General features: G+C 43.6%; 1 protein-coding gene across 1 annotated transcript in view; it reads left to right on the top strand.

The window, feature by feature from the left end:
- CDH20 (cadherin 20) overlaps positions 1-24,356 on the top strand; it is a 67,904-nt gene that overhangs the window by 15,536 nt on the left and 28,012 nt on the right. The window contains exons 3-4 of the mRNA XM_033154427.1: positions 9,002-9,378; positions 21,729-22,023. Of these exons, the coding sequence (XP_033010318.1) occupies positions 9,124-9,378; positions 21,729-22,023 (550 nt within the window). The 5' untranslated portion in view covers positions 9,002-9,123. The remainder of the gene's footprint in view (positions 1-9,001; positions 9,379-21,728; positions 22,024-24,356) is intronic.

Genomic DNA, 24,356 nt, shown 5'->3' on the forward strand with positions numbered 1-24,356 from the left:
AGTAGAAGAAGAAGAGAAGAAGAGTTTGGATTTGATATCCCGCTTTTCACTACCCGAAGGAGTCTCAAAGCGGCTAACATTCTCCTTTCCCTTCCTCCCCCACAACAAACACTCTGTGAGGTGAGTGGGGCTGAGAGACTTCAGAGAAGTGTGACTAGCCCAAGGTCACCCAGCAGCTGCATGTGGAGGAGCATAGACACGAACCCGGTTCCCCAGATTACGAGTCTACCACTCTTAACCACTACACCAAAGTGGCACTGATCTGTGAATTTACCTGGAATTTGGTGTGAGCAGTACCAGCTTTTTCTATGGCATAGCACAGTGACGTAAGGCAGTGTATACAAACTTCTTATTCTTCTGGATGAGACATAATACACAGTTTCAGTACCATCCTGATTGGATGGATTGGACTGGTGACATTCAAACGCATGGAACATAGCAATTTTTAGCCATCCAAGCTAGAATTACAGGACAATGGTGCGAGCACTGAAAGAGTAAGTAGGACAACTGCAGAAGTAAAGAAAGCATGAAAATTAAGCCCTTTAATGAAGAAAAGTACTTACCCCCTGCTCTCAGTTTTAAATATCACAACAAATTAAAAGGCAAAATAAACAGCTCACTTGAAGCATACTCTGCACTCTGCTTTAATTTCTTCCTACTGTGTTCATTACCAAGCTGTTTGCTTTCTTTAAGGCAGGATAAGGATGGGAGAGGAAAATCTTTTTAAAAGAAGTCATTACACACGGAAGTCAATCTCCACTAATGTATTCCTGCAACAGGGAATGCGCAGCTAGAAACTGCTTGCTATGTAAATATATATAAAAATCAAATCTAAGTATAGATACATACATATGCAATTTTATAAATTTGATTGCATCCCTCTTTCTCCTTCTTGACTCAGCCGAGCACATAACCCCTTCTCCTTCCCTCTTGCTTTTTCTTGCAAAGCCAGCCTGAAGCCCATAATGTTCTGCACACAGAACCAGGCGAAGTATTCAAGTTTTGGTAGCAATTGGAGATTCCCTCTCGATACAATCAGCAGCTTTGGAGGAGCAGCTTTGGGTGGGACTGTTGGGAAGGCTGTTTCATCAGGAAGTTTGAACAACTCCTTTCCATCTTCCCTACCACCACCACCACACAACACAGCTCCAACCTGATCGGTCCCTTCTGCAACTGCCACCTGCATTTCTAAAAGCATTCATGTTTGTTTGTTTGTTTGTTTGTTTGTTCAGTTAGTTAGTTAGCTAGTTAGTACGCTGCCATTCATCCATGGATCTCAGGGCAGTTCACAACACAAACATACAAGATAAAAAAACACAAAGTACAGTGGTGCCCCGCTAGACGAAAATAATTCGTTCTGCGGGTATTTTCGTCTAGCGGGTTTTTCGTCTAGCAAAGCGGCAATGCAAACCGCGGTTTTCGCTAGATGAAAAAAAAAATTCGTCTTGCGAGGCAACCCCATAGACAAATTCGTCTTGTGGGGCAGCCTTCCGCTAGACGAATGCCTTCGTCTAGCGAGTTTTTCGTCTAGCGAGGCATTCGTCTAGCGGGGCACCACTGTACATAATAAAAAATAGAACAAAAACACTGTATCACTGTATGCCCCCTGTATCACTAAAATAGAGCTGAAATAGTTTTAACATTCAAAGTTTCCCTAAATATCAAAGTGGTTTTTCCATATAATTAAAGGATGCCCAGCACTTGTGCAACTGGAGACCTATCTAGATGGAATAACTCTGTGTTTGTAAATTGTTTTATACTGTCTTTCATGTTGTGTCTTAGTGTTGCAACCCATCCTGGGTCCTTAGGGTGAAGGGCAGGTTCACAGAATCAAAGAACCATAGAACCATACAGTTGGAAGGTGACCACCCCAAGGGTCATCTAGTCCAACCCCCTGCAATGCAGGAAGCATCCATGACAGATGGCCATCCAACCTCTGCTTTAAAAACTCCAAGGAAGGAGAGCCCACAAACCTCCCGAGGGAGACCATTCCACTGTCAAACAACTCTGACTGTCAGAAAGTTCTTCCTGGTGTTTAGTCGGAATCTCCTTTCTTGTAACCTGAAGCCATTTGTGCCCTACCCTCCAGAGCAGAATCATAATAAAATTTTATATGTCATCATTGTCCTGAACAGACCAGGGACACTGGTTACTGGGGGCAAAGGAGCATTTAAGGGATGCCCCTCTTTCTTACAGGCAAAAAGGGTCATAGCCCTGCCAAGCTTCTCAACACCTTCCCCCCCCCCAAAAAAAGAAAACAACCCTCCAAAGGGATGGTCCAGCTTTTTCCTGTCCCCAGCAATAATATCAATATATTTCCAGTGACTAAGTGGCTTCTGTACGTCTTTTCTGCTATCCTATACATTTTTCTTTGCCACACACACACACACACTCGGAAATGCTTTTTATTTATGTTTGGAGTATTTAACTTTGTGTTCAGCTAAGTCCTTCTCAGAGAAAACCCACTGAAATTAATGAACCTAAGTGAATCGTGTCTATTAACTTCTATGGGTCTAGTCTAGTCTACCATAGAATACCACCCACTTTTGCCAAGATGCATGTGTGTTGATGTGGCGGGGGTTAGAAAGACTTGGGTGCAGAGGTAATTTTGGGGAGTTCTGTTGAAATGCAAGTGCAGGCACTTGGGGAGGGGGTGAGAAATGTATAACCAGTGCGACTGGTGGCTTCTGTTGACATTTGAGTGGGGAGTTCCACCACAATCCTATATATGTCTACTCAGTTGTCATCCCTATAGGGTTCAATGGGACTTGCTCCTAGATGTACAGGGTAATGCATAATGAAGTATACTGTATACTTCATTATGAATCACCCTGTACTTGTATAATGTCAACCCTAAATATATGAAATGTATGTATTTATTTGAGGAGGATGGGGCTGTGACAAAAAAATATATACAAGCTGCTTAAAAGAGTATTTGAACTGAAATGATTCTTCCAATATGGCACTCCTGATTCCCTCCTGGAAATAGCTTTCATACACAGAACTGCACTCAAAATCTGGTGCCCAGCTCCCCCGGTCTCTTGCCTTCCATTGGAGTAATAGTGGCGAAGTCTGCTCTGGATCTGATGCGACCACACTGGTCACAGCCCCCTAGAACCGCCTCTACCCACCAAGCATTCCTGTGAGGGTGGCAGGACTGAGAGACGGGATATCAACAGTACAGCTGAGCAAAATTACTCCAGTTACAAATTCCATCAAAAAATTACCGTGTTGCTAATTGCAAAAAAAAAAAAAAAAGAATATGCCTTTTCCTCCCCCCATACCAAATAAGGCATGGGTTATCATTAATGGTTAGGTTCAATTCTATATAATGACAGACCTCCCAGTCCAAAAGATATGTGATAATGATCTGCTGAAAATGGGCAAATTGGAAATACTGCAGGAATGGATAATGCTCATCCCTCACACGTGTTTACACCCTCCCTTAGCAAAACTCTAATTCATCCTCTACCATACAGCATAAATGCAAAAGAGTGCCTTTATTTTTTTTTTAAAAAAAACAACTGATTATAAGAGTGTATGTATTGACCTATAATTGCTTTTTACTACCTAACTAAATGGCTATATTAATCATGCATGCATGCAGAGTGCATCTTACCTTTGCTCTGCTAATTAATCAAAACAACTAAAAATAGTAATAATACTGATGAAGGAGCACGATCCTGTAAGGCTGTTGGGTAGGCTACTCTGCATCTAATACACACCGAAGCACTGAAAGTTTCTCCCCCAAGTTACTGCACCAGTCTGCATTAACATGCAATGTACAAACTACTGGGTGTTTGGCAGGAATAAGCAAATACCACACTCACGAGACAGATGATTTTCAAAAGGCTTGTGTAATCCAGTTAATCAAAACCATTGTGTACTTATGCCCTTTCCAATAAGAGCTCCTCTTTGATGAATGCCAAAATAATAATAATAATGCAGTTGTTTTTGTGTGAAGGCAGGTTCTATTTTTAAGGAATCAGTAAGGCTTTTTTATTAATGTATGGTGAAATGTATATCTTACTGTATTTTAATAGGGCAATCCTATGTATGTTTACTTAGAAGCAAGTCCCACTGTGGGGCTTCTCACAGGTAAATGTGCATAGGATTTCAGCCTTAATCTAGATGACCTCCAGGAAAATTGAAGGCTTTCCTCTCCCTACTGAGAAATATTGGTGGTAAGTGCTGCTGCTGTTTCTATGGTGCTTTTTGGTGTATTGACCATGTCAGCAACTAGATTTCATGGGGAGAAACTTTGTTAATGGACTCGAACATACAGGGCTAAAGCCATAACTCCTGATTCTTGGCCCCCATAGTCCAATAATTCCCTTATGGCAAAGCCCATCCCCACCATTGCCACCCTTTCACATCCTTCCCCAATCTCTAGAATGGCAGAACAGCTGCTGCTGGGAGAGCTGTCATGGCTAGGTTTTATGCTATTTTTATCCTATTTAGTAAAATGCATTTATTTTATTTGTTTTACAAAGAAAAAATAGTAAAGTGTTAATCCCTGTTTCCACGATATTCCAAGTTTATATTGTAAAGGTAATGGACCACTGACAGTTAAGTCCAGTCACGAACGACTCTGGAGATGCGGCGCTCATCTCGCTTTACTGGCCAAGGGAGCCGACATTTGTCCACAGGCAGTTTTTCCAGGTCATGTGGCCAGCATGACTAAGCCGCTTCTGGCGAAACCAGAGCAGCGCACAGAAATGCCGTTTACCTTCCCGCCAGAGTGGTACCTATTTATCTAGTTGCACTTTGACGTGCTTTCGAACTGCTAGGTTGGCGGGAGCAGGGACCAAGCAATGGGAGCTCACCCTGTTGTGGGGATTCGAACCACCGCCCTTCCAATTGGCAAGCCCTAGGCTCAGTTGTTTAGACCACAGCACCACCCGCATCCCCAGTTTATACTGTAGTGCAAGGGTCGGCAACCTTTTTCAGCCGTGGGCCGGTCTACCATCCCTCAGAGCATGTGGTGGGCTGGATTATATTGGGGGGGGGGAATAAACGAATTCCTATGCCCCATAAATAACCCAGAGGTGCATTTTAAATAAAAGGACTTATGTAAAAACACGCTGATTCCCGGACCATCCGCGGGCCGGATTGAGAAGGCGATTGGTCCGCATCTGGCCCACGGGCCTTAGGTTGCCTACCCCTGCTGTCGTGGTACATAAATTAATTCAGCTAGAGAAGTCCGCTCACCCTCATTGGTGGGCAGTGTTGGAGCCAGGCCCTGGACTGCACAAGTGCTCCAGCAAATAGCAGGACTGGCTGTATGCTGAGGAGTGGTGGGAGGCAACAGCTGGGGGACCCCCAAGGGAAGAAGGCTCACAGCAAGGGGATTGATGGTGGGACAACAATGAGTGGTCAGAGGCAGCAGACTGGGAGGAGGAGATGTCAGAAGCCGGCAGCTGCTGTTCAGGATGCCAGCCAACCAGTCATGCCCTTATCCTGAATACTCCATTTCATTACCCCTCTCCCCTACTTTTCCATCTTTTACCAAAACAGGTATTTAGCATTCCATGCCCACAAAGCATGCTCAGTCCTCACTGAGCTTTTTCGTTGCTGTTGGAGGGTTGTGTGTGTGTGTGTGTGTGTGTAGATCTTTTAAAAACCTTGCTGATTCGTTCCTCTTGTGCATGGATGGTGCTGTTCTGGCTGCATAAGGATTCATGCACAGAGAATGAGTTTACAATTAGTAGATAAGACTGGCTTATACTGTTGATGAATGGAAAGCCCAGAGAGGAATTATATTCCCAGAATGCCTTGGGGAAATGGATTTCCATTTTTTTTAAAAAAAAAAAAACAAAAAACCTCAGCCACAACAATTTGCCTTTGCTCAGTAATACAATAGAAGAATCTGGTCATGCTAAAACTCAAATGTTTCACAATTAACTTTACTGGCATGGGCAAACTGTTTCCAGTGAGAATGGGTTTAATGCTTGATCATTTGTTTTCTTCATTATCCTAAGCTTTGCTGACGATCACAGATGTTTAGTAAACAAGACTGCTTGCAAGATGACTTTAAGCAGAACCTCTGGTGACTCATATTCAAAGATCATTTTGCCATGGGGATCAGTAGAAGGGTTTGATTGCAAACCTTTGAACAAGTGTCTGTTGGGAACACAAAGAGAACAGTCCGGGCCCATCAAAGCTGATGGAAGTTTTGACATAGATTTCCACAGGAGATGAAATACAGCAGCCCATATATCCATAGCTATATCAGTATCATCACACTTAAGAATTTTGATAGTGCTGTCAGTAAAGGAATCTGTGAAACTCACTGACTCACATCGCTGACAGGAATATCAAAATTCTTAAGGCACTTTCACAACAGATAGAAAGCTGAAACTTCATGCACACATGGCTCAACATACCTTGCTTACTCAAAAAGTCTGTAGATTGGACATTTCTACCTTTCTCCCTCAAAATACGGGACACAAATTCTGCCGCATGCTACCGTACAGAACTCTCACCCTGAGTCACAGACAGAATGCTGTATTGTAGGATCTTCATCACCCTTGAAGCAGGAGAGGAGAATTCCAGGGGGCATACAGGAACGCAAGCTTGTTGTTGTTTTTTAGTCGTTTAGTCATGTCTGACTCTTCGTCACCCCATGGACCAGAGCACGCCAGGCACTCCTGTCTTCCACTGCCTCCCATAGTTTTGTCAAACTCATGTTAGTAGCTTTGAGAACACTGTCCAACCATCTCGTCCTCTGTCGTCCCCTTCTCCTTGTGCCCTCCATCTTTCCCAACATCAGGGTCTTTTCCAGGGAGTCTTCTCTTCTCATGAGGTGGCCAAAGTATTGGAGCCTCAGCTTCAGGATCTGTCCTTCCAGTGAGCACTCAGGGCTGGTTTCCTTAAGAGTGGATAGGTTTGATCTTCTTGCAGTCCATGGGACTCTCACGAGCAGGCATCCCCAAACTTTGCCCTCCAGCTGTTTTGGGACTACATTTCCCATCATCCCTGATCACTGGTCCTGTTAGCTAGGGATGATGGGAGTTGTAGTCCCAAAACAGCTGGAGGGCCAAGTTTGGGGATGCCTGCTCAAGAGTCTCCTCCAGCACCATAAACGTGATCCACCTGGAGTAGGAACTGGCAAGCCACTCCAATATCCCTGCCAAGAAAACTCTATGGACAATGCAAGCTAGTTGTTCCAAAATTACTTCCCTTCACAAAACAAATTCAGCCATGCTCAATATTGTTTGCAATCAACTCCTCTCTAGACATTGGACTTGGCTGTCACTTGAGGAGACAAGGCAACATCTGGACTCCCTGTGTGTCTCTCTCCTGACACCTAATAGCTTATAGAAGCTGTCAGAGAACCCTACATGGAATGCTGTGGTAAAAAGCAGTATAATGCCTAGGGACAATAGGATGAGTGACAAGCATATGCACTTGGGTATGATCAGGGATGTGTGAGAGAAAATATACCAACTTTATTGTCCAACTGGCCAATGAAACTTTCCAGTTCTGCATTAAACAACAGCCAGCCAGATAGGTGGTTCTGGGTGCTCACAAACATGTCCCCTCTACTACTTTCGCCCTTGCATTGAGTACACCCTCAAGATTCCTAACTCCTGCTGTAGATACCAGTCTGTTTTTGAAAGGAAGAGTTGTGTGTATGGTAGGTGAGGGAAATGGATACAGAGAGGCTGTGGTTAGCAGCTTAAATCTGTGGATGTTCATAAATTTCCACTAATATTTACATATTTTTTGCACATCATAATCATTTCATAATAGCCCTTGCTTCTGTTATGAGTTCGATGAGCCTGGCTGCATCTCCTGCTGCGTATGTGGGGTGTTTGGGGTTTTTTTTATTTTTAAAAGATCATCATCTCTAGATAAAAATATTAAGTGGTCCTTCAAAACAGCAACCTAATTTCACAACGGAGAGTAGAGTGGAATCATAATAGACTTTAAAGACTTTATAAAAAGATCAATATTAGGCTTTCTAAAGAATTCACTTGCCCTCAGAGGACACAAAGGGCCCTCCCCTCCTGAAAATGAACATCTGAAACACGCAGAGGATGTTTGCTAACTGCACTGACGAGAGTAGCGAAGTGCAGTGCCACCTCATTAAACCTAGCAAAACAGGGGAAGAAAAGACTGCTACGAAACATGGCCTGAGTGAGGTCACCAGCTAATCTAACTTCATGACAACAAAAGATCTTTGACTGATGAGAAAGTCTCCTCTGATGGAGGTCAACATTCCTTGGTCTAAATGAGTCTTTCAGGCTCAAGGTGGAAGTGGGGGGAGTTGTTCGCTTGACTCACTGAGGCATATGCTGCGGTAGCATGTGGCTATCAGCATCCTGAGACCTTTTGTGACAGATATAATGATTAACTGGCTATTCAGAATTTTAGAAATGTCACATTAGCTGCGGTGGCCAACTCCTCAGAGAGCAAGCAGCAGAGTGTGAAGCATGGCTTGAAGCAGAGGACGGTTGGGTGCTAAAAGAATAAAGTGAGAAAGAACTTGCAGCTGCTAAAATTGAACCAAAGCATTGCAGTGTGTCTCTAATATTTTTGTGTGTGCATTTACACATGTGAGGTGACATGCAGAATTTTGCGGAAGGGTGGGAGGAAAAAGAGTCAAATCGTTATCTATTATAACTTTTATGAAGTGAATCCTTCGAAATACTGTCAGTGCTGTCTGGTCATAAATATTTCTCTCAAAAATGTTCTGTTCACTCAAGACAATCAATTATATAGTGAGATCTGGCACCTACCTTAGCATACTGCCAGAGTCTTCCTTTTTAGCTAATCAAACGTTACCTTCATTTGGGAGTGTAGTATACATGCTATAAGCAAAAGAGCCTTCTTTTTGTGGAAGAGGATTACCTTGTTATCACAGTTTTATGAGAGGGGTTAAATACTGCATGAAACATATTTCTTTCTCCACCCACCCCCCTTTCTTTAAAAAAGAAACTATGCTCTCAAAATTCCTTGATGGATTGGTTTTGGGTTTGTTTTGTTTTCTTCACAGGAAACTACTGTGCTTAATGTGGCTGGCTTCATATCACTGAAAGACTGCCCTTGGGAGTTTCAGAGGCCTTTCTGTTGGATGCTTTAAAGGACCCAGCTCCAACTTTTGGAAACAACCCTGGTATGGCAACACGAACTTCGTGTAAAATGGACAGAGCAAGGAAGTGGCTCGGACTCAGTATATCTTTAAGTTGTTGCTTAATGATGAACCTCGTTACGGCTGTGTTATCTGGGAGCAGCAGACCACCCAGCAAAGGCCAAGAAGGCAGCCTCTCGGACAACTTGCTTCTGCATCTGCGAATGAAGAGGAGCTGGGTGTGGAACCAATTCTTCGTTTTGGAAGAATACACTGGAACGGATCCTTTGTATGTGGGAAAGGTAAGTGGTATGGGGGGGGATCGAGGTGTCGCTATATTAAACAAAAATGTGTATGTAATACACCAGTGTGGTGTAGTGGTTAAGAGTGGTAGACTCATAATCTGGTGAACCGGCTTCGCGTCTCCACTCCTCCACATGCAGCTGCTGGGTGACCTTGGGCTAGTCACACTTCTCTGAAGTCTCTCAGCCCCACTCACCTCACAGAGTGTTTGTTGTGGGGGAGGAAGGGAAAGGAGAATGTTAGCCGCTTTGAGACTCTTTCGGGTAGTGAAAAGCGGGATATCAAATCCAAACTCTTCTTCTTCTTCTCTTCTTCTTCTTCTTTATTGTTGTTGTTGTATCACTATTAGTAGTAGTAGCAGTAGCACCCCGCACATCTGACTGGGTTGCCCCAGCCACTCTGGGCAGCTTCCAACATATATAAAAACATAATAAAACATTGCACGTTAAAAGACTTCCCTATACAGGGCTGCTTTCAAATGTCTCCTAAAGGTGTCGTCTCCTTGACATCTGATGGGATGGTGTTCCACAGGGTGGGTGCAACTACCAAGGAGGCTCTGTGCCTGGTTCCCTGTACCTTCACTTCTTGCAGTGGGGGAACTGCCAGAAGTCCCTTGGAGTTAGATCTCAGTGTCTATGCTAAATGTTGAGTGTGGAAATGCTCCTTCAGGTATTATCCCTGCTTCCTTTCAGATATATACATATATAGATACACACAGAGAGAGGGGGGGGGCTGTGCCATGGCGCTCAGCAGCCTTACCTACAGCCTCACCTGCTAGCAAACCACCCAACTCTCATCAAATCCCACACCAATGTCCCATTGGACCAGGGATGGGGAACCTTTTTGTTTCATACCCTATGAGCCAACTTTGACAGGCGGGCAGAACAACCCACATGTCATTCGCATCACATCATTGTCACATGATCGGAGGTTGAAAAGGGGAAGGGTTGCATAGCCTGCCCTGCACTGACCCTTACAACCTTTGGCAACCATCCTCCTGCTTTTCCTTTCCACCTTCGATGTCAGGGGTACAAAGGACTGTGAACTCCACCTACTTCCCCAACCCTCCCCAACACTTTAAGTGCCCCCTAGACCTCCTCAGCCTCCATCTCCATGTAGATCTTGCCAAGTCTCCCACCTGCTCCCATTAGATTTTTCAAAACAAACAAACAAACAAACAAAGCCACCCACACCACTTCCTTTAGACCTACAAATGAGATGGAGATGGGTGGCAGCCAGCAACCCAGGTGAGACATGGAGGGACAGTTGCAACAGGCCAAGGAAGCTCTCTCTCCACATTCCCCACTTCTGCTGAGGCTGAAACACTGTCGCTGGTGAGGTGGTCAGTGGCCATGGCAGTGGTAGAGCAGGATGTTTGCTGAGGAGCTGCCCTGTGGTTCGCCTGGGCCACCTGCCACTGCAGCCCTCCATTGCTGCTGTGATGGTGCAGCTGTAGTTTGCAGTGCCAAACTGCTGCCTTAGGCAAATATATAATAGGACACACACACACTTCTCCTGAAGATCTTCTAATCTAAATTTTGATTGCTGGAAGTGCACTTAGCTTCGGCTCTGGGGTAGGACTAAGAGGCTGAGCCAAAGTCTCCACCAAGAGGTGGTTTTTGAGGAGGAATTTGGAAGAAGATGAGATCTGGCACCACACAGGTTTTCCAGGCTGTTCTCCTTCAGGCGGTGTATCAGTGGACACCTAATTTATTTCAGTTCCTAAGAGCTGCCGACGGGTGTCACCTTGAGCTGTGAATAATGTCTGTTTTGAAAGGCTATCGATGATTTGCCTTTTTCCAAAAGATCAGCACTAACAATTATCCGGTGTAATTGATGTCACCCTTAGAAACTCTCTGGCAGTCTTTATAGGAAGTGCTCCGGGTTCAGAACATAGGCAGGTTATATTGATACAGGAGGGATTGGTTGAGGAGAGGGAGGGAGAAAGAAGTTGCAATGGCACAAGTGGGCATGTTATATTAAATGTGCAGTTGCAACAGAAGACCAACATATTGTGGGATAACTCACCACTGTCCTCATGTCACTGCAGTTTGCATTTCCCTGCCCTTTAGCAGGGGCAGGAAACCATGTACAGCAGAAGTAGGGAAACGCATAATGTATTGACATCACAATTTGGACAAGTTGTCCTAGATCAGGGATGTTATGCTGTACAGTATTGTTTTTTTACTGTAATTATACAGTTAATGCTGAATTGTGTTTTTAATATTCGTTCGATCGTGGGGTGTCTGTGGTTGATCATGGTCGATTGCGGGATCCTCCTCTCCAACTTTGGTTCATCCTCCCCCCCCCCAAAAAAAAAGCTCAACAACTCTGGTCAATCCAATGGGTAGATCACTGCCAGTTTATTTATAGTGTGAATAGATCACAGTCTCTTGGAAGTTGAATGTGCCTGTCCTAGATGTTAGAGCATGCAGGCATGAATAGCTTCCACACGGAGCAGAACAGGAGAAGAGAGTGCCCCCCAAAGAGCCCCACCCACTGACATTGCACTTGCTGAATAGCCCCCTGCCCATGGTCTTGGTAGGTACTGTTGGAGATGCAGAAGAGAAGCTCATTCTGTGGTTGAGGGGTTAATTTGGTTAATGTTGAAGTCAACTAGCCAAGAAGGGGACAGTTGCAGGTGTGGCTTAGCAACCAAGCAAGGCCACATTATATTCACCAAGGTAATACAGTGGCCAGATTGGCTGTGTAGTTCTGAGGGAACATTGCCCCTGTATTTTTGGTTGAATGTACAAGGCCTAATGTAAGAAAGTAAAAACCTCTCTGATCATTTCATTTTCAATTGTACACTCTTTTTGTTCAGTTTTCCTTGGTAAGGTGTTATCAGGGCTTTTCTCTCTGGAGTCTGCATTATTTAAGTGACTTTTCTAACAGGTACAGCATGAATTTCTCCAGGTAGGAAAGCTTATAATGCCTGAAAAGGGCTTTTGGCAGTGAAGTGTCTCCTCAGAATGACTTCTTCATGCCTATAACTCAAGCTTTCACCTTTTCGTTCTTGTTTTCCATCTGTGGTGGCTCTTTTGATTCAAGCTGGCTTGAGTTTGGATGTCATGGATTATGTTCCGACTTAGAACAGCAGTATAAACACACACAAAATGTAATTTCAGTGGCACATTATATAAAAACAGGCAGTGGGGGGAATTCTCCAATGGCTAGCAGGCAGCGAAAAATAAACACAATATATGATAGCCTGAATCACTAGTCTGCATTTGTCTTTTCATGAATGTCTGCATTCTTATGACAGTAAAAGCAAAGTCAGTTATATTACTTGCAATATTGCTTTTCTTCGCTACATGCCAAATTTGAGAATAATTTTCCACCTTAACTTTGTTTGAGACCTGGAGAAAACACACTTAAATCTGTTTCCTATATTACTTAGAAGATGTTTAGGTCAAAGGAAAGCCAGGGTAGGCATTTGGGGGTTTGTTTGTTTGTTTGTTTGCCAGACAGCTTCAGTTTGTACCTTCTTGAAATCAAAGTCTACCATCTTTCATTCTTGTCTCGTAGAACACTGGCATGCTTAATTACTTTTTCCCATCGTTCTGTTCTTATAACAACTATGCCCCTAGAACTTACATCATTCGTTGTCCATTCTTGTTTGACGTCTGCCAGAACAATAATCTGATAAACATTGCACTCTTATTATCGGCACATCCTGGGATCAGAATGTGAACTAAAATGGTTGTATCTCATCCCTTGCATATTGATAGTATATACAGTGGTCCCTCGACTTACGGATTTAATCAGTTCTGAAAGCACATTCGTAGATCTAAAAGTTCGTAAGTGGAAAAAGCGATTTCCCCATAGGAATGCATTGAAGCAGTTTTTAAAAGAAAACTTCGTAAGTCGAGGAAACCGCATCTAAAATTCGTAAGTCGAATTAACCGCATCTAAAATGCCAACGGATTTCCATTCGGATGTCGAAAAATTCATTGGCGTGCGGCCACTTTTTCGTTCGTAAGTCGAAAAATTCGGATGTCGAGTATTTCGTAAGTCGAGGGACCACTGTAAACAGAGAAACTAAGAGCTACTTCAAGCACGGGCTTGCGCTTGGGAATGCCAAGTGGCATTTGCCTATGTGGAATTGTTTTGTTTTTTGTTTTTTTTGGAACCTGCAAAATCATTCAGACTGGAAGTCTTCCTTTACTGGTGCCCCCCCTCACCCCCAAAGAAAAAATATATTTAGTGAAGTTATGTGAGGCTATACCAGAGTGCTTTTCTTATTCTCTACTGGGAGAACTGTGTCTTTGCACGTGAGAAATACAACTCGCCCTATGAGAACTCCAAGAATTCTTTGGTGATATGCTTTGCATGCATAATATATTGGAGTTGCCATAGCTCAGTGACATTACATACATTGTATGCATATGACCCCAGGTTCAATCTTGGCTCCTCCACTTAAAAGGATTTCAGGTTGCATGGCTGGGGGGGGGGGAAATAGATGAGCTGGTGGCCTCACTCAGTACAATGGCTTCATACTTACACATCAGTCCCAAGTCCCAACCTTAGTGACTCCAATTAAAAGGAATTCAGGTGGCAGGAGGAAGAGCCCTCTCTGAACTTGCAAAACTCTTAATTTATCTGGATGCATTCAGTACTGTGTCAATGGCTGGCTTGGTTAAAATGAACATACGGTGCTTTTAAAGTTTCTCAGTACACGAAGACAAACCTGATCATATTTCTTAATGCATCGTATGCTCTCCTCAGATTACTTCCCAAGTGGTCTCATTGATTTTAAAATCTGTTCTGGGGCAGATCAGCAGCGTCTATTTGCTTTAGTTATTAAGATGCAGCATCAAAACCTTCTAAACTACTATATATGTAAAAGTTCAAGTCTTTTTTAGGGTGTGTGTGTGTGTGTGATACTGACTTTTAAAAAATTCACAGGTGGACTCTGCTATGGAATCAGAATTGCTCTAACAAGCAATTTTGTAGATAAGCATGCATGAATTTATTTTTTGCAAACATAGCTTTTCTTGCCATTTTGTAGCAATACCTGTGCATGCAAATACAGAACGTTTGCTAATACTGGTAAAGAAGCTCATCCAATTTTTTTTTTATTTTACCAGCATTTTCATTCAGCACTAAAGAATTTAACCCTAAAAGCTTCGGTACTTCTAAAATACGGTTGATACAAAGCTGCTTATCATATCTCATACTCAAAAAGCACATCCACATTTTGATAAAACACTTTCTTATTGTTTCAGTGCTGCTGTTCAGTGTCCTTCATTGCTGCCGCCTCCTTTCCCTCTTAGCCTTTGGCCTCAATTTACCCACAATGATACTGGCTGTGATGGTGACACATATAATTTTGTCAATAATACCATGATGTTAAATCTGACATGATACTGTCATGAATACTCATGAAGTCACGTGGGTTTCCACAGTCAATCATATTAAACAACAGTTTGGGCAAAGGAGAAGAGGGGAAATGGTACCAAGAAAAATTGCTGGGACATGCAGGTTCCAAGGTGCCTTGGTGCCCTTTCCAAATTCTGAAGCACCCTGGGAAATGTACCATGGATTCATGACACTAGGATGCTGCAATTTCAGTTTCAGATGACAGGAAGTACTGAAGCTGTCCTGGTCACTGCAGGTGATGCCTGCCACATTTGTGGCAAAGAGAACAGATAGCTGTGGTGTGAGAGAGTTATGGCAACAGCATGCGCTTATTAGGAGCCAAGCCTGAACTTACTTGAAGTTTGAGCTTAACATACTTAGTACAGGGACAAATTCACAAGTTCACCGTTGCAAGCTCTCCAATTCCAAACTGCAAAGTCATCGCTAATTGTAAGGCACTGTATCCTACACACAGGGCAGTTTGTGTTCTAATGTATCTTGTGTGACTATATAGCACCACAGATTCACAACCTGTGTCTATGCCGCCGGCTAATTTACTGCAGTTTAGTTTGCTGGTTCAAAATGGGATGAATTTGCAATGAGGAGATAAACAACTGTGAGCACAGCTCACCCTGGCTGTAATTTCCAGCACCCTTTGTAATATGTTTTGCAGTAGTTTTAGTGGACCAGGATGTAGAGTAGTGTATTTAGGCACTTGGGGGAAAAAACCAGTCCTGTCTCATCTCTGTTAATAATAATGCCATTCTCCCATCCCCGCAGTCATGTTTATGGCACTTCCAAGGGCGCAGGAGCACACTTGATAGTTACAACTGAAGGTGAGAAAGACAGAGAGAAAGACAAAGTTTGCGCATTTCTCCCTTGAGTTTCATTCAGGGGCATCTTATCCATAGAGGCTAGTGGCGCAGGGTACCAGGGTGCCAAGTTCTGGAGGGCTCCAGGGAAGAGACGGAGGCTGGACGCGGCGCCTCCCAGCATCAGCTCGCCGCCCTCGCCTGCCTCCACCATGCTGTGCCAAAGCAGCGCCACGCCTGGAGCTTGCGCCTGCCATGGCCACCACGGCACAAAGTGGCCCGCTGAGCCGGGAGCTGCCGTGTCCCGCCTCCACCTCTTCCCCGCCAGGTGAGCTGCCCTCCAGCCCCACAAAGCTCCCTAAAAAAGGTCAGTAACTCTGGGAAAGGGGGGGCACTGGAGGGATCTTTGCACCGTGGCGCTGGATATGCTTAAGACAGCCCTGGTTTCATTTTATCAAACTATTCCTTAATATAATAATTGCCTTGATGAATGAGACCTGAGCCCATTTAATCTACTATTTTGTCTCCAACAGCAATGATACAGCACTTAGCTAAGCAAGACATGGTGGCCTTTCCCTTTTGTTAACCCTAGGATCTAGTATTCGGATGTAGACTGCTTCCCACTTGGCATTTTGACTCACGGTTGCTGCCACCAACCCACATCATGCTGGTAATGCTTGGTTCAAAAGATGCATGATGTGGCATCATTGCAGTCAATGTTTCCCTTCCCCTATTTCCATAAAAGGTAGAGAGGAGTGCTTAACATAAACATAAGACAGCATCATAAAAACATGGGGGGGTATGGTTTGGGGACAGCCATTTTCCTGGCTGTCAGGTCCAAAGTTGCCATGGATTCTGTTATGGAAGAAGATGGCAAATCTAAATCTAGGAATGGAATACACATCTCCATCTGTGCCTTGCACCTGCTCCTCTTTTTTACTCGATACTATAGCCCATATGTTCATGATTAAGATTTGAACTTTAGAGCCAGTTCTGCTTGGCTGAACTTATAGTTCTTAATATATCTGTTGCTTTTCTCCCCCATGAACTTACTGATGGCCAAACACAATGCTCAGTGGTTCCATTCGCAGATTAAATTCATACAACAGCAAACATGAAGCATGGTAGAAAGAGAAGTAGCTTGATGGTAAAGCACAGATACTGCACCCAGAAGATTCTTAGTTTAATATTTCATCTCTGTCTGAAACCTTGGAATGCTATTGCTAGTTGAGTTAACACAGACCAATGATCTGACACAGTATAAGGCGACTTCCTAATCCACCTTCGATTTTCATATGCAGCATATCTGGTAAGGAAAAGTGCAGGCCAAAGGTGGTGGTGTTTTTTAAAGCACCTACTCTCAAACTGCGGGAGGCAGTGGAGGATAGGGGTGCCTGGCATGCTCTGGTCCATGGGGTCACGAAGAGTCGGACACGACTGAACGACTGAATAACTCCCATTCTGCCTGAACTCAACCAAACTTTCTTGTTTGGAACACAGACCTCATATTACGCTGCAACCCTGAGAGTAAAATTCTGATTCTCCTTTCTTATTTCGACATTTTAGTCATCTTGATCCATTCATTGCAGTGGCAATGAGCTTAAAACAGATTCCTTAGCTAAACAGAAATATGTGGAGTTTTTCTAATATGTTTCCTCAATCACAGCTGCAGTATTGCTGATTCAGGCTGTGACCTACACAACACCTTCTGAATTCAATAAAAGCAGGAGCAGGTTTTATGTAGGCCAAAATCAGGACGTTGACAGGTTGGGAAGAACAACATTCCCCAAAGATTCACTGAGTCATAAGGTCAGGCCTTCTGCTTGGTGAAACTTCGCATTCACCTCTTGCATTCATTAAAGCCCCACTGACACAGAACAGGCTGATCAGAAAAGTGGCGCGGTGCAGTCCATTATTGTTTTTTTAATCAGGAAAATTATCCAACACTTTTAGCACTATTCTATTCTAGCACTATAGAAATGAGACTATACAAAATTGTTTCACGTTGCTTGGTGTGTGTTTTTCAGCATCTCTTTGGTATGCTGTGTTTCCATAATGTACAATTGGTATGGATTTACCTCTCATGTCCTTTTCTATATTTCATGTATTCTGGGCAGTGTGCTCTTCTAAGAATATGTAGAAAGCTGTCATATAGTAGCTTATTATTAGATGAGATGCAAAGGACTGAGCATCCAGTCTGCCTTTACTTCCAGCATACTTCCACACATATGCACACACAAATTGGACTGGTGCCAGCATGTAGACAAAACAAACTAGCAACCCAAATGAACCTTCCCGGGCCTTAATATCAGCTCAAAAGTCCACCATCAAGACTGATTAGACTGGTGGACACTAGAGACCAATTTCCTAATGAATTGATTTTCATACATTCAATTTGCACATGTTAATTTATAGATTACAGCTATTCTGGATCCTATAATACCACTCAGATAGTTGAGTTGTTCATTTGTTTGTTTTCCAATACATAGTAGGTTTTTAAGGGGCATCCTAGCTAAAATAATGGGCATTGGCAATAGGCCTAACAAGCTAGTAATATCCCATGGGTTTTGGAAATAGTACTTGCTGTGCAAAGGTACCTTGCAACAGGCCTGCCCTTAGACCTGGATGCAGCAGGGGTCAGCAGAACTTCATCAGGTGTGCTATAATATATGTTTATGAACAACTGGACAGCCACTCAGCATAGCAGCTAACCAGGCAAAATTAAAATTCCCAACAAGTTCCTATTTGTTGAAGGGAACCACATCCCAGTTGGGAAGGGGAATTTCTGCTGCAGATTAGTCATTTCTCTTAGACAGGCCACACAAATCTGTGTTTGCTTTTCTGCTGAGACTGGGAGGTGGGACTATTTAAATCACATTTTATACCAGCCATTTTACTCTTCTAGGTTGTTCTTCAGTGAAGCACTTCCATTGTACATGAGCATGACTTCCTCAGTTATGGAAAATTTCTGTGCATTTGTAGAACTCCATCAAATGGCTCACATGCATCCATGACACTCTGCAAGGTAGTCCTCAGGGTTGGTCCAGATTGGCATCAGCCCAGAATTCTTCTTTTCTTCTTTGGCGATCACTTGTAGCCGAGTAAGATTGTCTTCCATAAACACGGTTTTTGAAACTCAGTCTGTAAGTGACGGTAAAGGCCAGTTCTGCATCCACACATCCTTCCACAGTGGGAACATAGGTTTCTGGGCAGGAGTTGATCATGGTGAGGGTTTGCGAAGCATGCCTTCCTCATAGCATGTTTCTCCCTTTCATCCTGAGTTTGAGCGTCTTCAAAACCCATGACACCTTTATGAAAGGCTGTTCTCCAATTGGAGCACTCGCAGGCCAGTGTTTCCCAGTTGTCAGTGTTTATACTACATTTTTTAAGCTTTGCCTTGAGAGAGTCTTTGAACCTCTTTTGTTGACCACCAACATTACACTTACCATTTTAAAGTTCGGAATAGAGTAGTTGCTTTGGAAGACTATAATCAGGCATCTGAACAACATGACCAGCCCAACGAAGTTGATGCTGAAGAATCATTGCTTCGACACTGCTGATCTTTGCTTCTTCCAGTACACTGGCATTAGTTCTCCTGTCTTCCCAAGTGATGTGTTTTACTGATATTCAGATCTCACAGCTTCCGCTGCTGTGTGCTACTGAGAGGGAAACTGCACTTTCCAGGAGGTGAGGCAATGCTGGCATAGGAAGTAGCTATGTCATCAATTCCCCCTAGGTGACTTCGAGCCTACCAAAGCATCGTGGAAAGGAACTGTGCTGAAGCCAGCAACTCTCCTAAAGCAATGAGATAATGTTGGAACCTGTCGCTAAAAACCTGACCGAACGCAACAGTTCTAAGAACACAGAGAGCCTCGACCAAGCAGCATGATAAGCATTGTCATATCTCTGGCTTCCTGACATTTCCTAGCATGGCAACAGTTGGCTCACTGAGTGGCAGGAGGCTGCCTTCATGTCTGTTCTTAACCGATCATCATGCCTGAATGGTCACCTGATTTCACTGTCAGGGCCCCTGCTGATGCTGCGTTAATGACATGGGAGCCACTGGAGCATGTGGTTCACAGAGAGTGGGTTAATCTACTTTGTTGCGATAATAAAAACAATTGAATAACTCCTTTGTTCCGAGCTCTTTCAGGAAAGGGTGGGATACAGATGTGCTTGACACCTTTTCTGAGCCGCTACATCAGAAGACACAAGACCATGTAGGAGTAGCCAACGGTGTGTAAGTAGCTTAGGCTGACAATGAATGGCCCAAGGTCAATCAGCAAAACATCATGGCTGAGCAGGGATTGGAAACTGGGGCTCTCTTATCCTAATTCAGTACTCTAACAGTTCCATTACACATTGTCCAGATCTTTTCCAGGAAGGACAAATGTTGCATTGAAGCCCTGAAGTGCTCTAAGTGGTTATTGGCATTTTGTTGTAGCTGCTGCAATCTTTGAAAAACACAGCTCCCATAGACCTTGGTAGAATTTACATCTGAGTCCACATCATAAGTATTGGGGTGTGAGACTTTCCTGCTCAACTAGTTTCTCGGCTATTTTCTTCCTATTCCCATACAGGAAGTTAAACAAAAGAAGCAGGCAGGTTTTGGTAGGCAAGGAATCTTCCCAAGCTTTTTCTTACTGTTGCCAGTTGTGGTCCCATAAGCCATTTGATTAAGCCTCGGGTGATTTTGCTCTCAATATTTTTCAATTATTTCACAAGGCAAAGGTGTTTAGCAGACTTGTAACTAATTGAATCATTCTTCTTGCCTTTTGTAAAAGATAATTGATACTGCATTGTGCTTGTCTATGTTCTGTTGCTTCCCAAATTATCAATGCCTACTCAGAACTAATTAGCCGCCATGCAGTGTGTTAATTCGCTAATTCCCTCTAATATTCTAGGGTGCATTATCATCTGCAGCAGCTGTGCTAGAGTGTATGATTCAGATGTTCCAAGCTGCTTACCTTGCCCAATTCTTTTACAGTAGCTATGTTACAACTTTTTCATTTCCTAATAGTTAAGCTGTGTCTTTCCCCCCCCCCTACAATCACCATGAATCTCTATGAAATCAATTCACTGCCATAAGGCTCCTTTCCTGCTTTAATTTAATCTTAGGTTAATAATGAAATATTAATTTGGGGTGTAGGGCCATCATAAAATATGCAAAGAAGCAGTTGCTTTTTGTATGAAAAATGCAGGCCAACTAACGGTCTTATTTCTTTCCTAGACATTAAAAACGAAATGTGTTGTGTAGTATGAGAGTTCACGAGCTAACGGCCTTTCAAGTTTTGTGGCATGGGGAAATGGAGTGGGGGGTGGGATGTAGAGTCGCAGTCCTTTTTAGAGTGGCTATATGCCCTACTTTGCAGAGTACTGTCCTCTGTTTGTGGCACAGAGAAGTCTAGAATCAGAGGAAGAAGCTGAAGCAGGACATGTGGAAGGAAGGAGGCCAAGTGGAAGAGATTAGTCAGGCTGGTGGAGAGACACAGATGGTCTCCCCCTCCTGTTATGAAAGCTCCCATCCCCTGTCTCCCAGAACCAGAAGAGGGCTTCATGCAGTTGCAGTCTCCATTTGCTTGGAGAAAGTTATGGAGAGGAGGGGACTTAAGTGGCGGTGCTGGGATGGGGAGATTCAGTCTCAGCAACTGATTCATGGGGTAAAACCTACCAGGGATGGGCTGCTGTGTTCTTTAAGCCTGACACTTAGCCAAGTCTGTAAAGATTGTGTTTTTGTTAATAAAGAGTTAACTCCAACTTTGATCAGTGTGATTTACTGCCAGCTCGCTCTCAGACACACATAACACTGACAAGGGTATTGGGCATGTTTTGCCCCAACCATAAAGTTGTTCCTAAGTGCAGTGCTTCATTTCCCCCATAGAAGTGAATGACAGACCTTCATCAAACCTGCTTACTCTTCCTAGTGAGTTTTGCGTCGACTAAACCCCAAGACTGCAACCTGTTTACTTTGTCCCACAGAACCAAGACAGGAAGAAGCAGCTTGTTCAACTAAAACAAATGGCACATTAATGATGGTGGTTGGTGGCAGGGATGATAACCAGAAGTTGTTTGCCTTTCTCTACCACAAAATCAAAATGTCCTGAACCAAATGCATTAAATAACTCTTCACATATACTGTGAGCTAAGTTCCAACTACATATGGTTACTCTCTGCAGTTGCATTCTGATATGGACAGAGGAGATGGATCCATCAAATACATACTGTCGGGAGAAGGAGCAGGCATTGTGTTTACCATTGATGACGCAACTGGAGATATCCATGCCATTCAGAGGCTGGACCGAGAAGAGAGATCCCAGTATACTCTGAGGGCTCAAGCCTTGGATAGACTGACTGGCAGGCCGATGGAGCCGGAATCTGAATTTATCATCAAAATCCAAGATATCAATGACAATGAACCCAAGTTCCTGGATGGACCATATGTTGCTTCGGTCCCAGAAATGTCACCAGTAGGTAAGTGGGACTTTTGAGAACATGCTTTTGATATATAGCAAACAACCCAGTTAGTATGCTAAAGAAACCTTTGGCCTTTATTCCAGCTTCCTAGCAGAAAGATTGCAAAAGGAAGGGCGAGAACTGGGTTTACAGTCTAGATTTTAATTTCAGCCTATGTGGAGCGAAGGATGGTTCTAAAATAGTGATTCCTAGGTGGCAGGGAACTTTCTTTGATCTGTCTGCTATTTTCCCCTCAGCCTATACTCTGCTTTTCCTAGCTGTGTAGGGAAGAAACCAAGAAATGCATGACCCTTAAACTTCTCATGAAACTTCCCTCCCATTGGCTGTGCAGTTTGCTTTGTACTGTTTATTGTTGAAGTGGAAAACCTCTCCAGAGGTGGTACAATTTCTCTGTTTGCCAGCAGATTCTGTAGTTGAGGCTTGTACCCTACCAAGGTGAACACAGCCCAACAGCCACATATTGGTGGCTTCCTGAGCAGGCTGCTCTGAAAGGCCCATGGATTAAATGTTCATTTGAGCCCCTTTGTTCTCGCAGCATCTTGTGCCAGGGTCAGTTCCTTCCGCCCTAGTTTACTGTTTACCGGTTTTGATTTCGTTTCATCCAGTTGCCCCTTTGGCACTTGCTTAATAGCAACAGTACTACTGCCAAATATTTATCCTACAGTACCCAACAGATGAGGAATGCGGGTGGTGCTGTGGGTTAAACCTCAGAGCCTAGGGCTTGCTGATCAGAAGGTCAGCGGTTCGAATCTCTGCGACGGGGTGAGCTCCCGTTGCTCGGTCCCAGCTCCAGCTCACCTAGCAGTTCAAAAGCACATCAAAGTGCAAGTAGATAAATAGGTACCGCTCCGGTGGGAAGGTGAACAGCGTTTCCGTGTGCTGCTCTGGTTCTCCAGAAGCGGCTTTGTCATGCTGGCCACATGACCCGGAAGCTGTACGCCAGCTCTCTCTCCCATTAACACGAGATGAGCGCCACAACCCCAGAGTCAGACACGACTGGACCTAATGGTCAGGGGTCCCTTTACCTTTACCCAACAGATGGCAATAGGAAGATCAGTGGGCCACTATGCATGTGTGGCTCAGAAGTTGTGCAAGCCTGCAGTAGACTGTGGCTGTAAAAGTGGTGCTACACCAAGGTGTGCTGCTTGCTACCTGTCATTCATATGCCCACTACAAAGAGCAAAGAAAGAGCCATAAGCACAAAGCCATGAAGACCTGTGGCAACAAGCCTTGTGCTTCATTGATTTCCAAGCTGTGTTGTGGTCCCCAGGGGCCCATCATCAGCCTGTGTAAATTAGATCAGTCGTGAGCATTGGCCAGTTTTACACCTGGAGCTAAAAAGGACTTTGACTGCCCATAGATCAGAGAAAGGCAAAGGTGATTTTAAAGCACCTTAAACTTGGAAAGGTTTATGAGATAAGAAATCCATTGGTCTTTTTGCAAGAGCAAGTATAGCACAAAATGTAACCTCCTGTCTCTCTGCAGTTTATTAAACAATATTCAAATCCTAGCCACAAATATTGTTCACATTGAATGTATCATATCATATAAAGAGCCAGATTTGAAATATATTTAATAGATCCTCATTAATGGTTCTTACTTTTCTCACTGTCCTTCTGTTCCTAGTCCCACTAGCATTGTCCAAGTATATATGCATTTGCTCTTGAATTCTATTACAATGTGTCTTTTCTCTTTTCCATCTTTTCATTTGCTTTTTTCCCCTCTGCATAAACCCGCAAGTTCTTTGGAATGGTGAATGTGTGATAGCTCTGTTATACACCAGACATATTCCTTGTTTTGTATATATAACAATATCTTTTTAAACAATCTAATCCCCAGGACTGCAAAGTTAAATGGGGGGGGGGGAGTATGCTAAGAAATACACTAGTGATACACACTCCTACTTCACACAGCCACAGCTAAGTATTTTTAAGGCCTATTGAATTCAAGAGAAACATATTAAAACATGCCCAGCCCTGCCATTAACTAGTGAGACTCAAAACTGCTTAATATTGGCCAGATCATGCCCTATGGCATTTGTAGCATTGCATGGATGTTATATTAGTATTCATGCATAAAAACTACCAGGGCAGGCTTCCTCAACCTCGGCCCTCCAGATGTTTTGAGACTACAATTCCCATTATCCCTGACCACTGGTCCTGCTAGCTAGGGATTGTGGGAGTTGTAGGCCGAAAACATCTGGAGGGCTGAGGTTGAGGAAGCCTGTACCAGGGCCATCAGGTTTCAAGAACAATAAGACAAAGAACCACACCTCCAGTTATGATTTTCAACTCTCAGAATTCTGCACCCAAATATTAAGCTTTTTGGCA

The sequence above is a fragment of the Lacerta agilis genome, chromosome 7, assembly GCF_009819535.1.
Source record: "Lacerta agilis isolate rLacAgi1 chromosome 7, rLacAgi1.pri, whole genome shotgun sequence".
Classification (NCBI taxonomy): Eukaryota; Metazoa; Chordata; class Lepidosauria; order Squamata; family Lacertidae; genus Lacerta; species Lacerta agilis.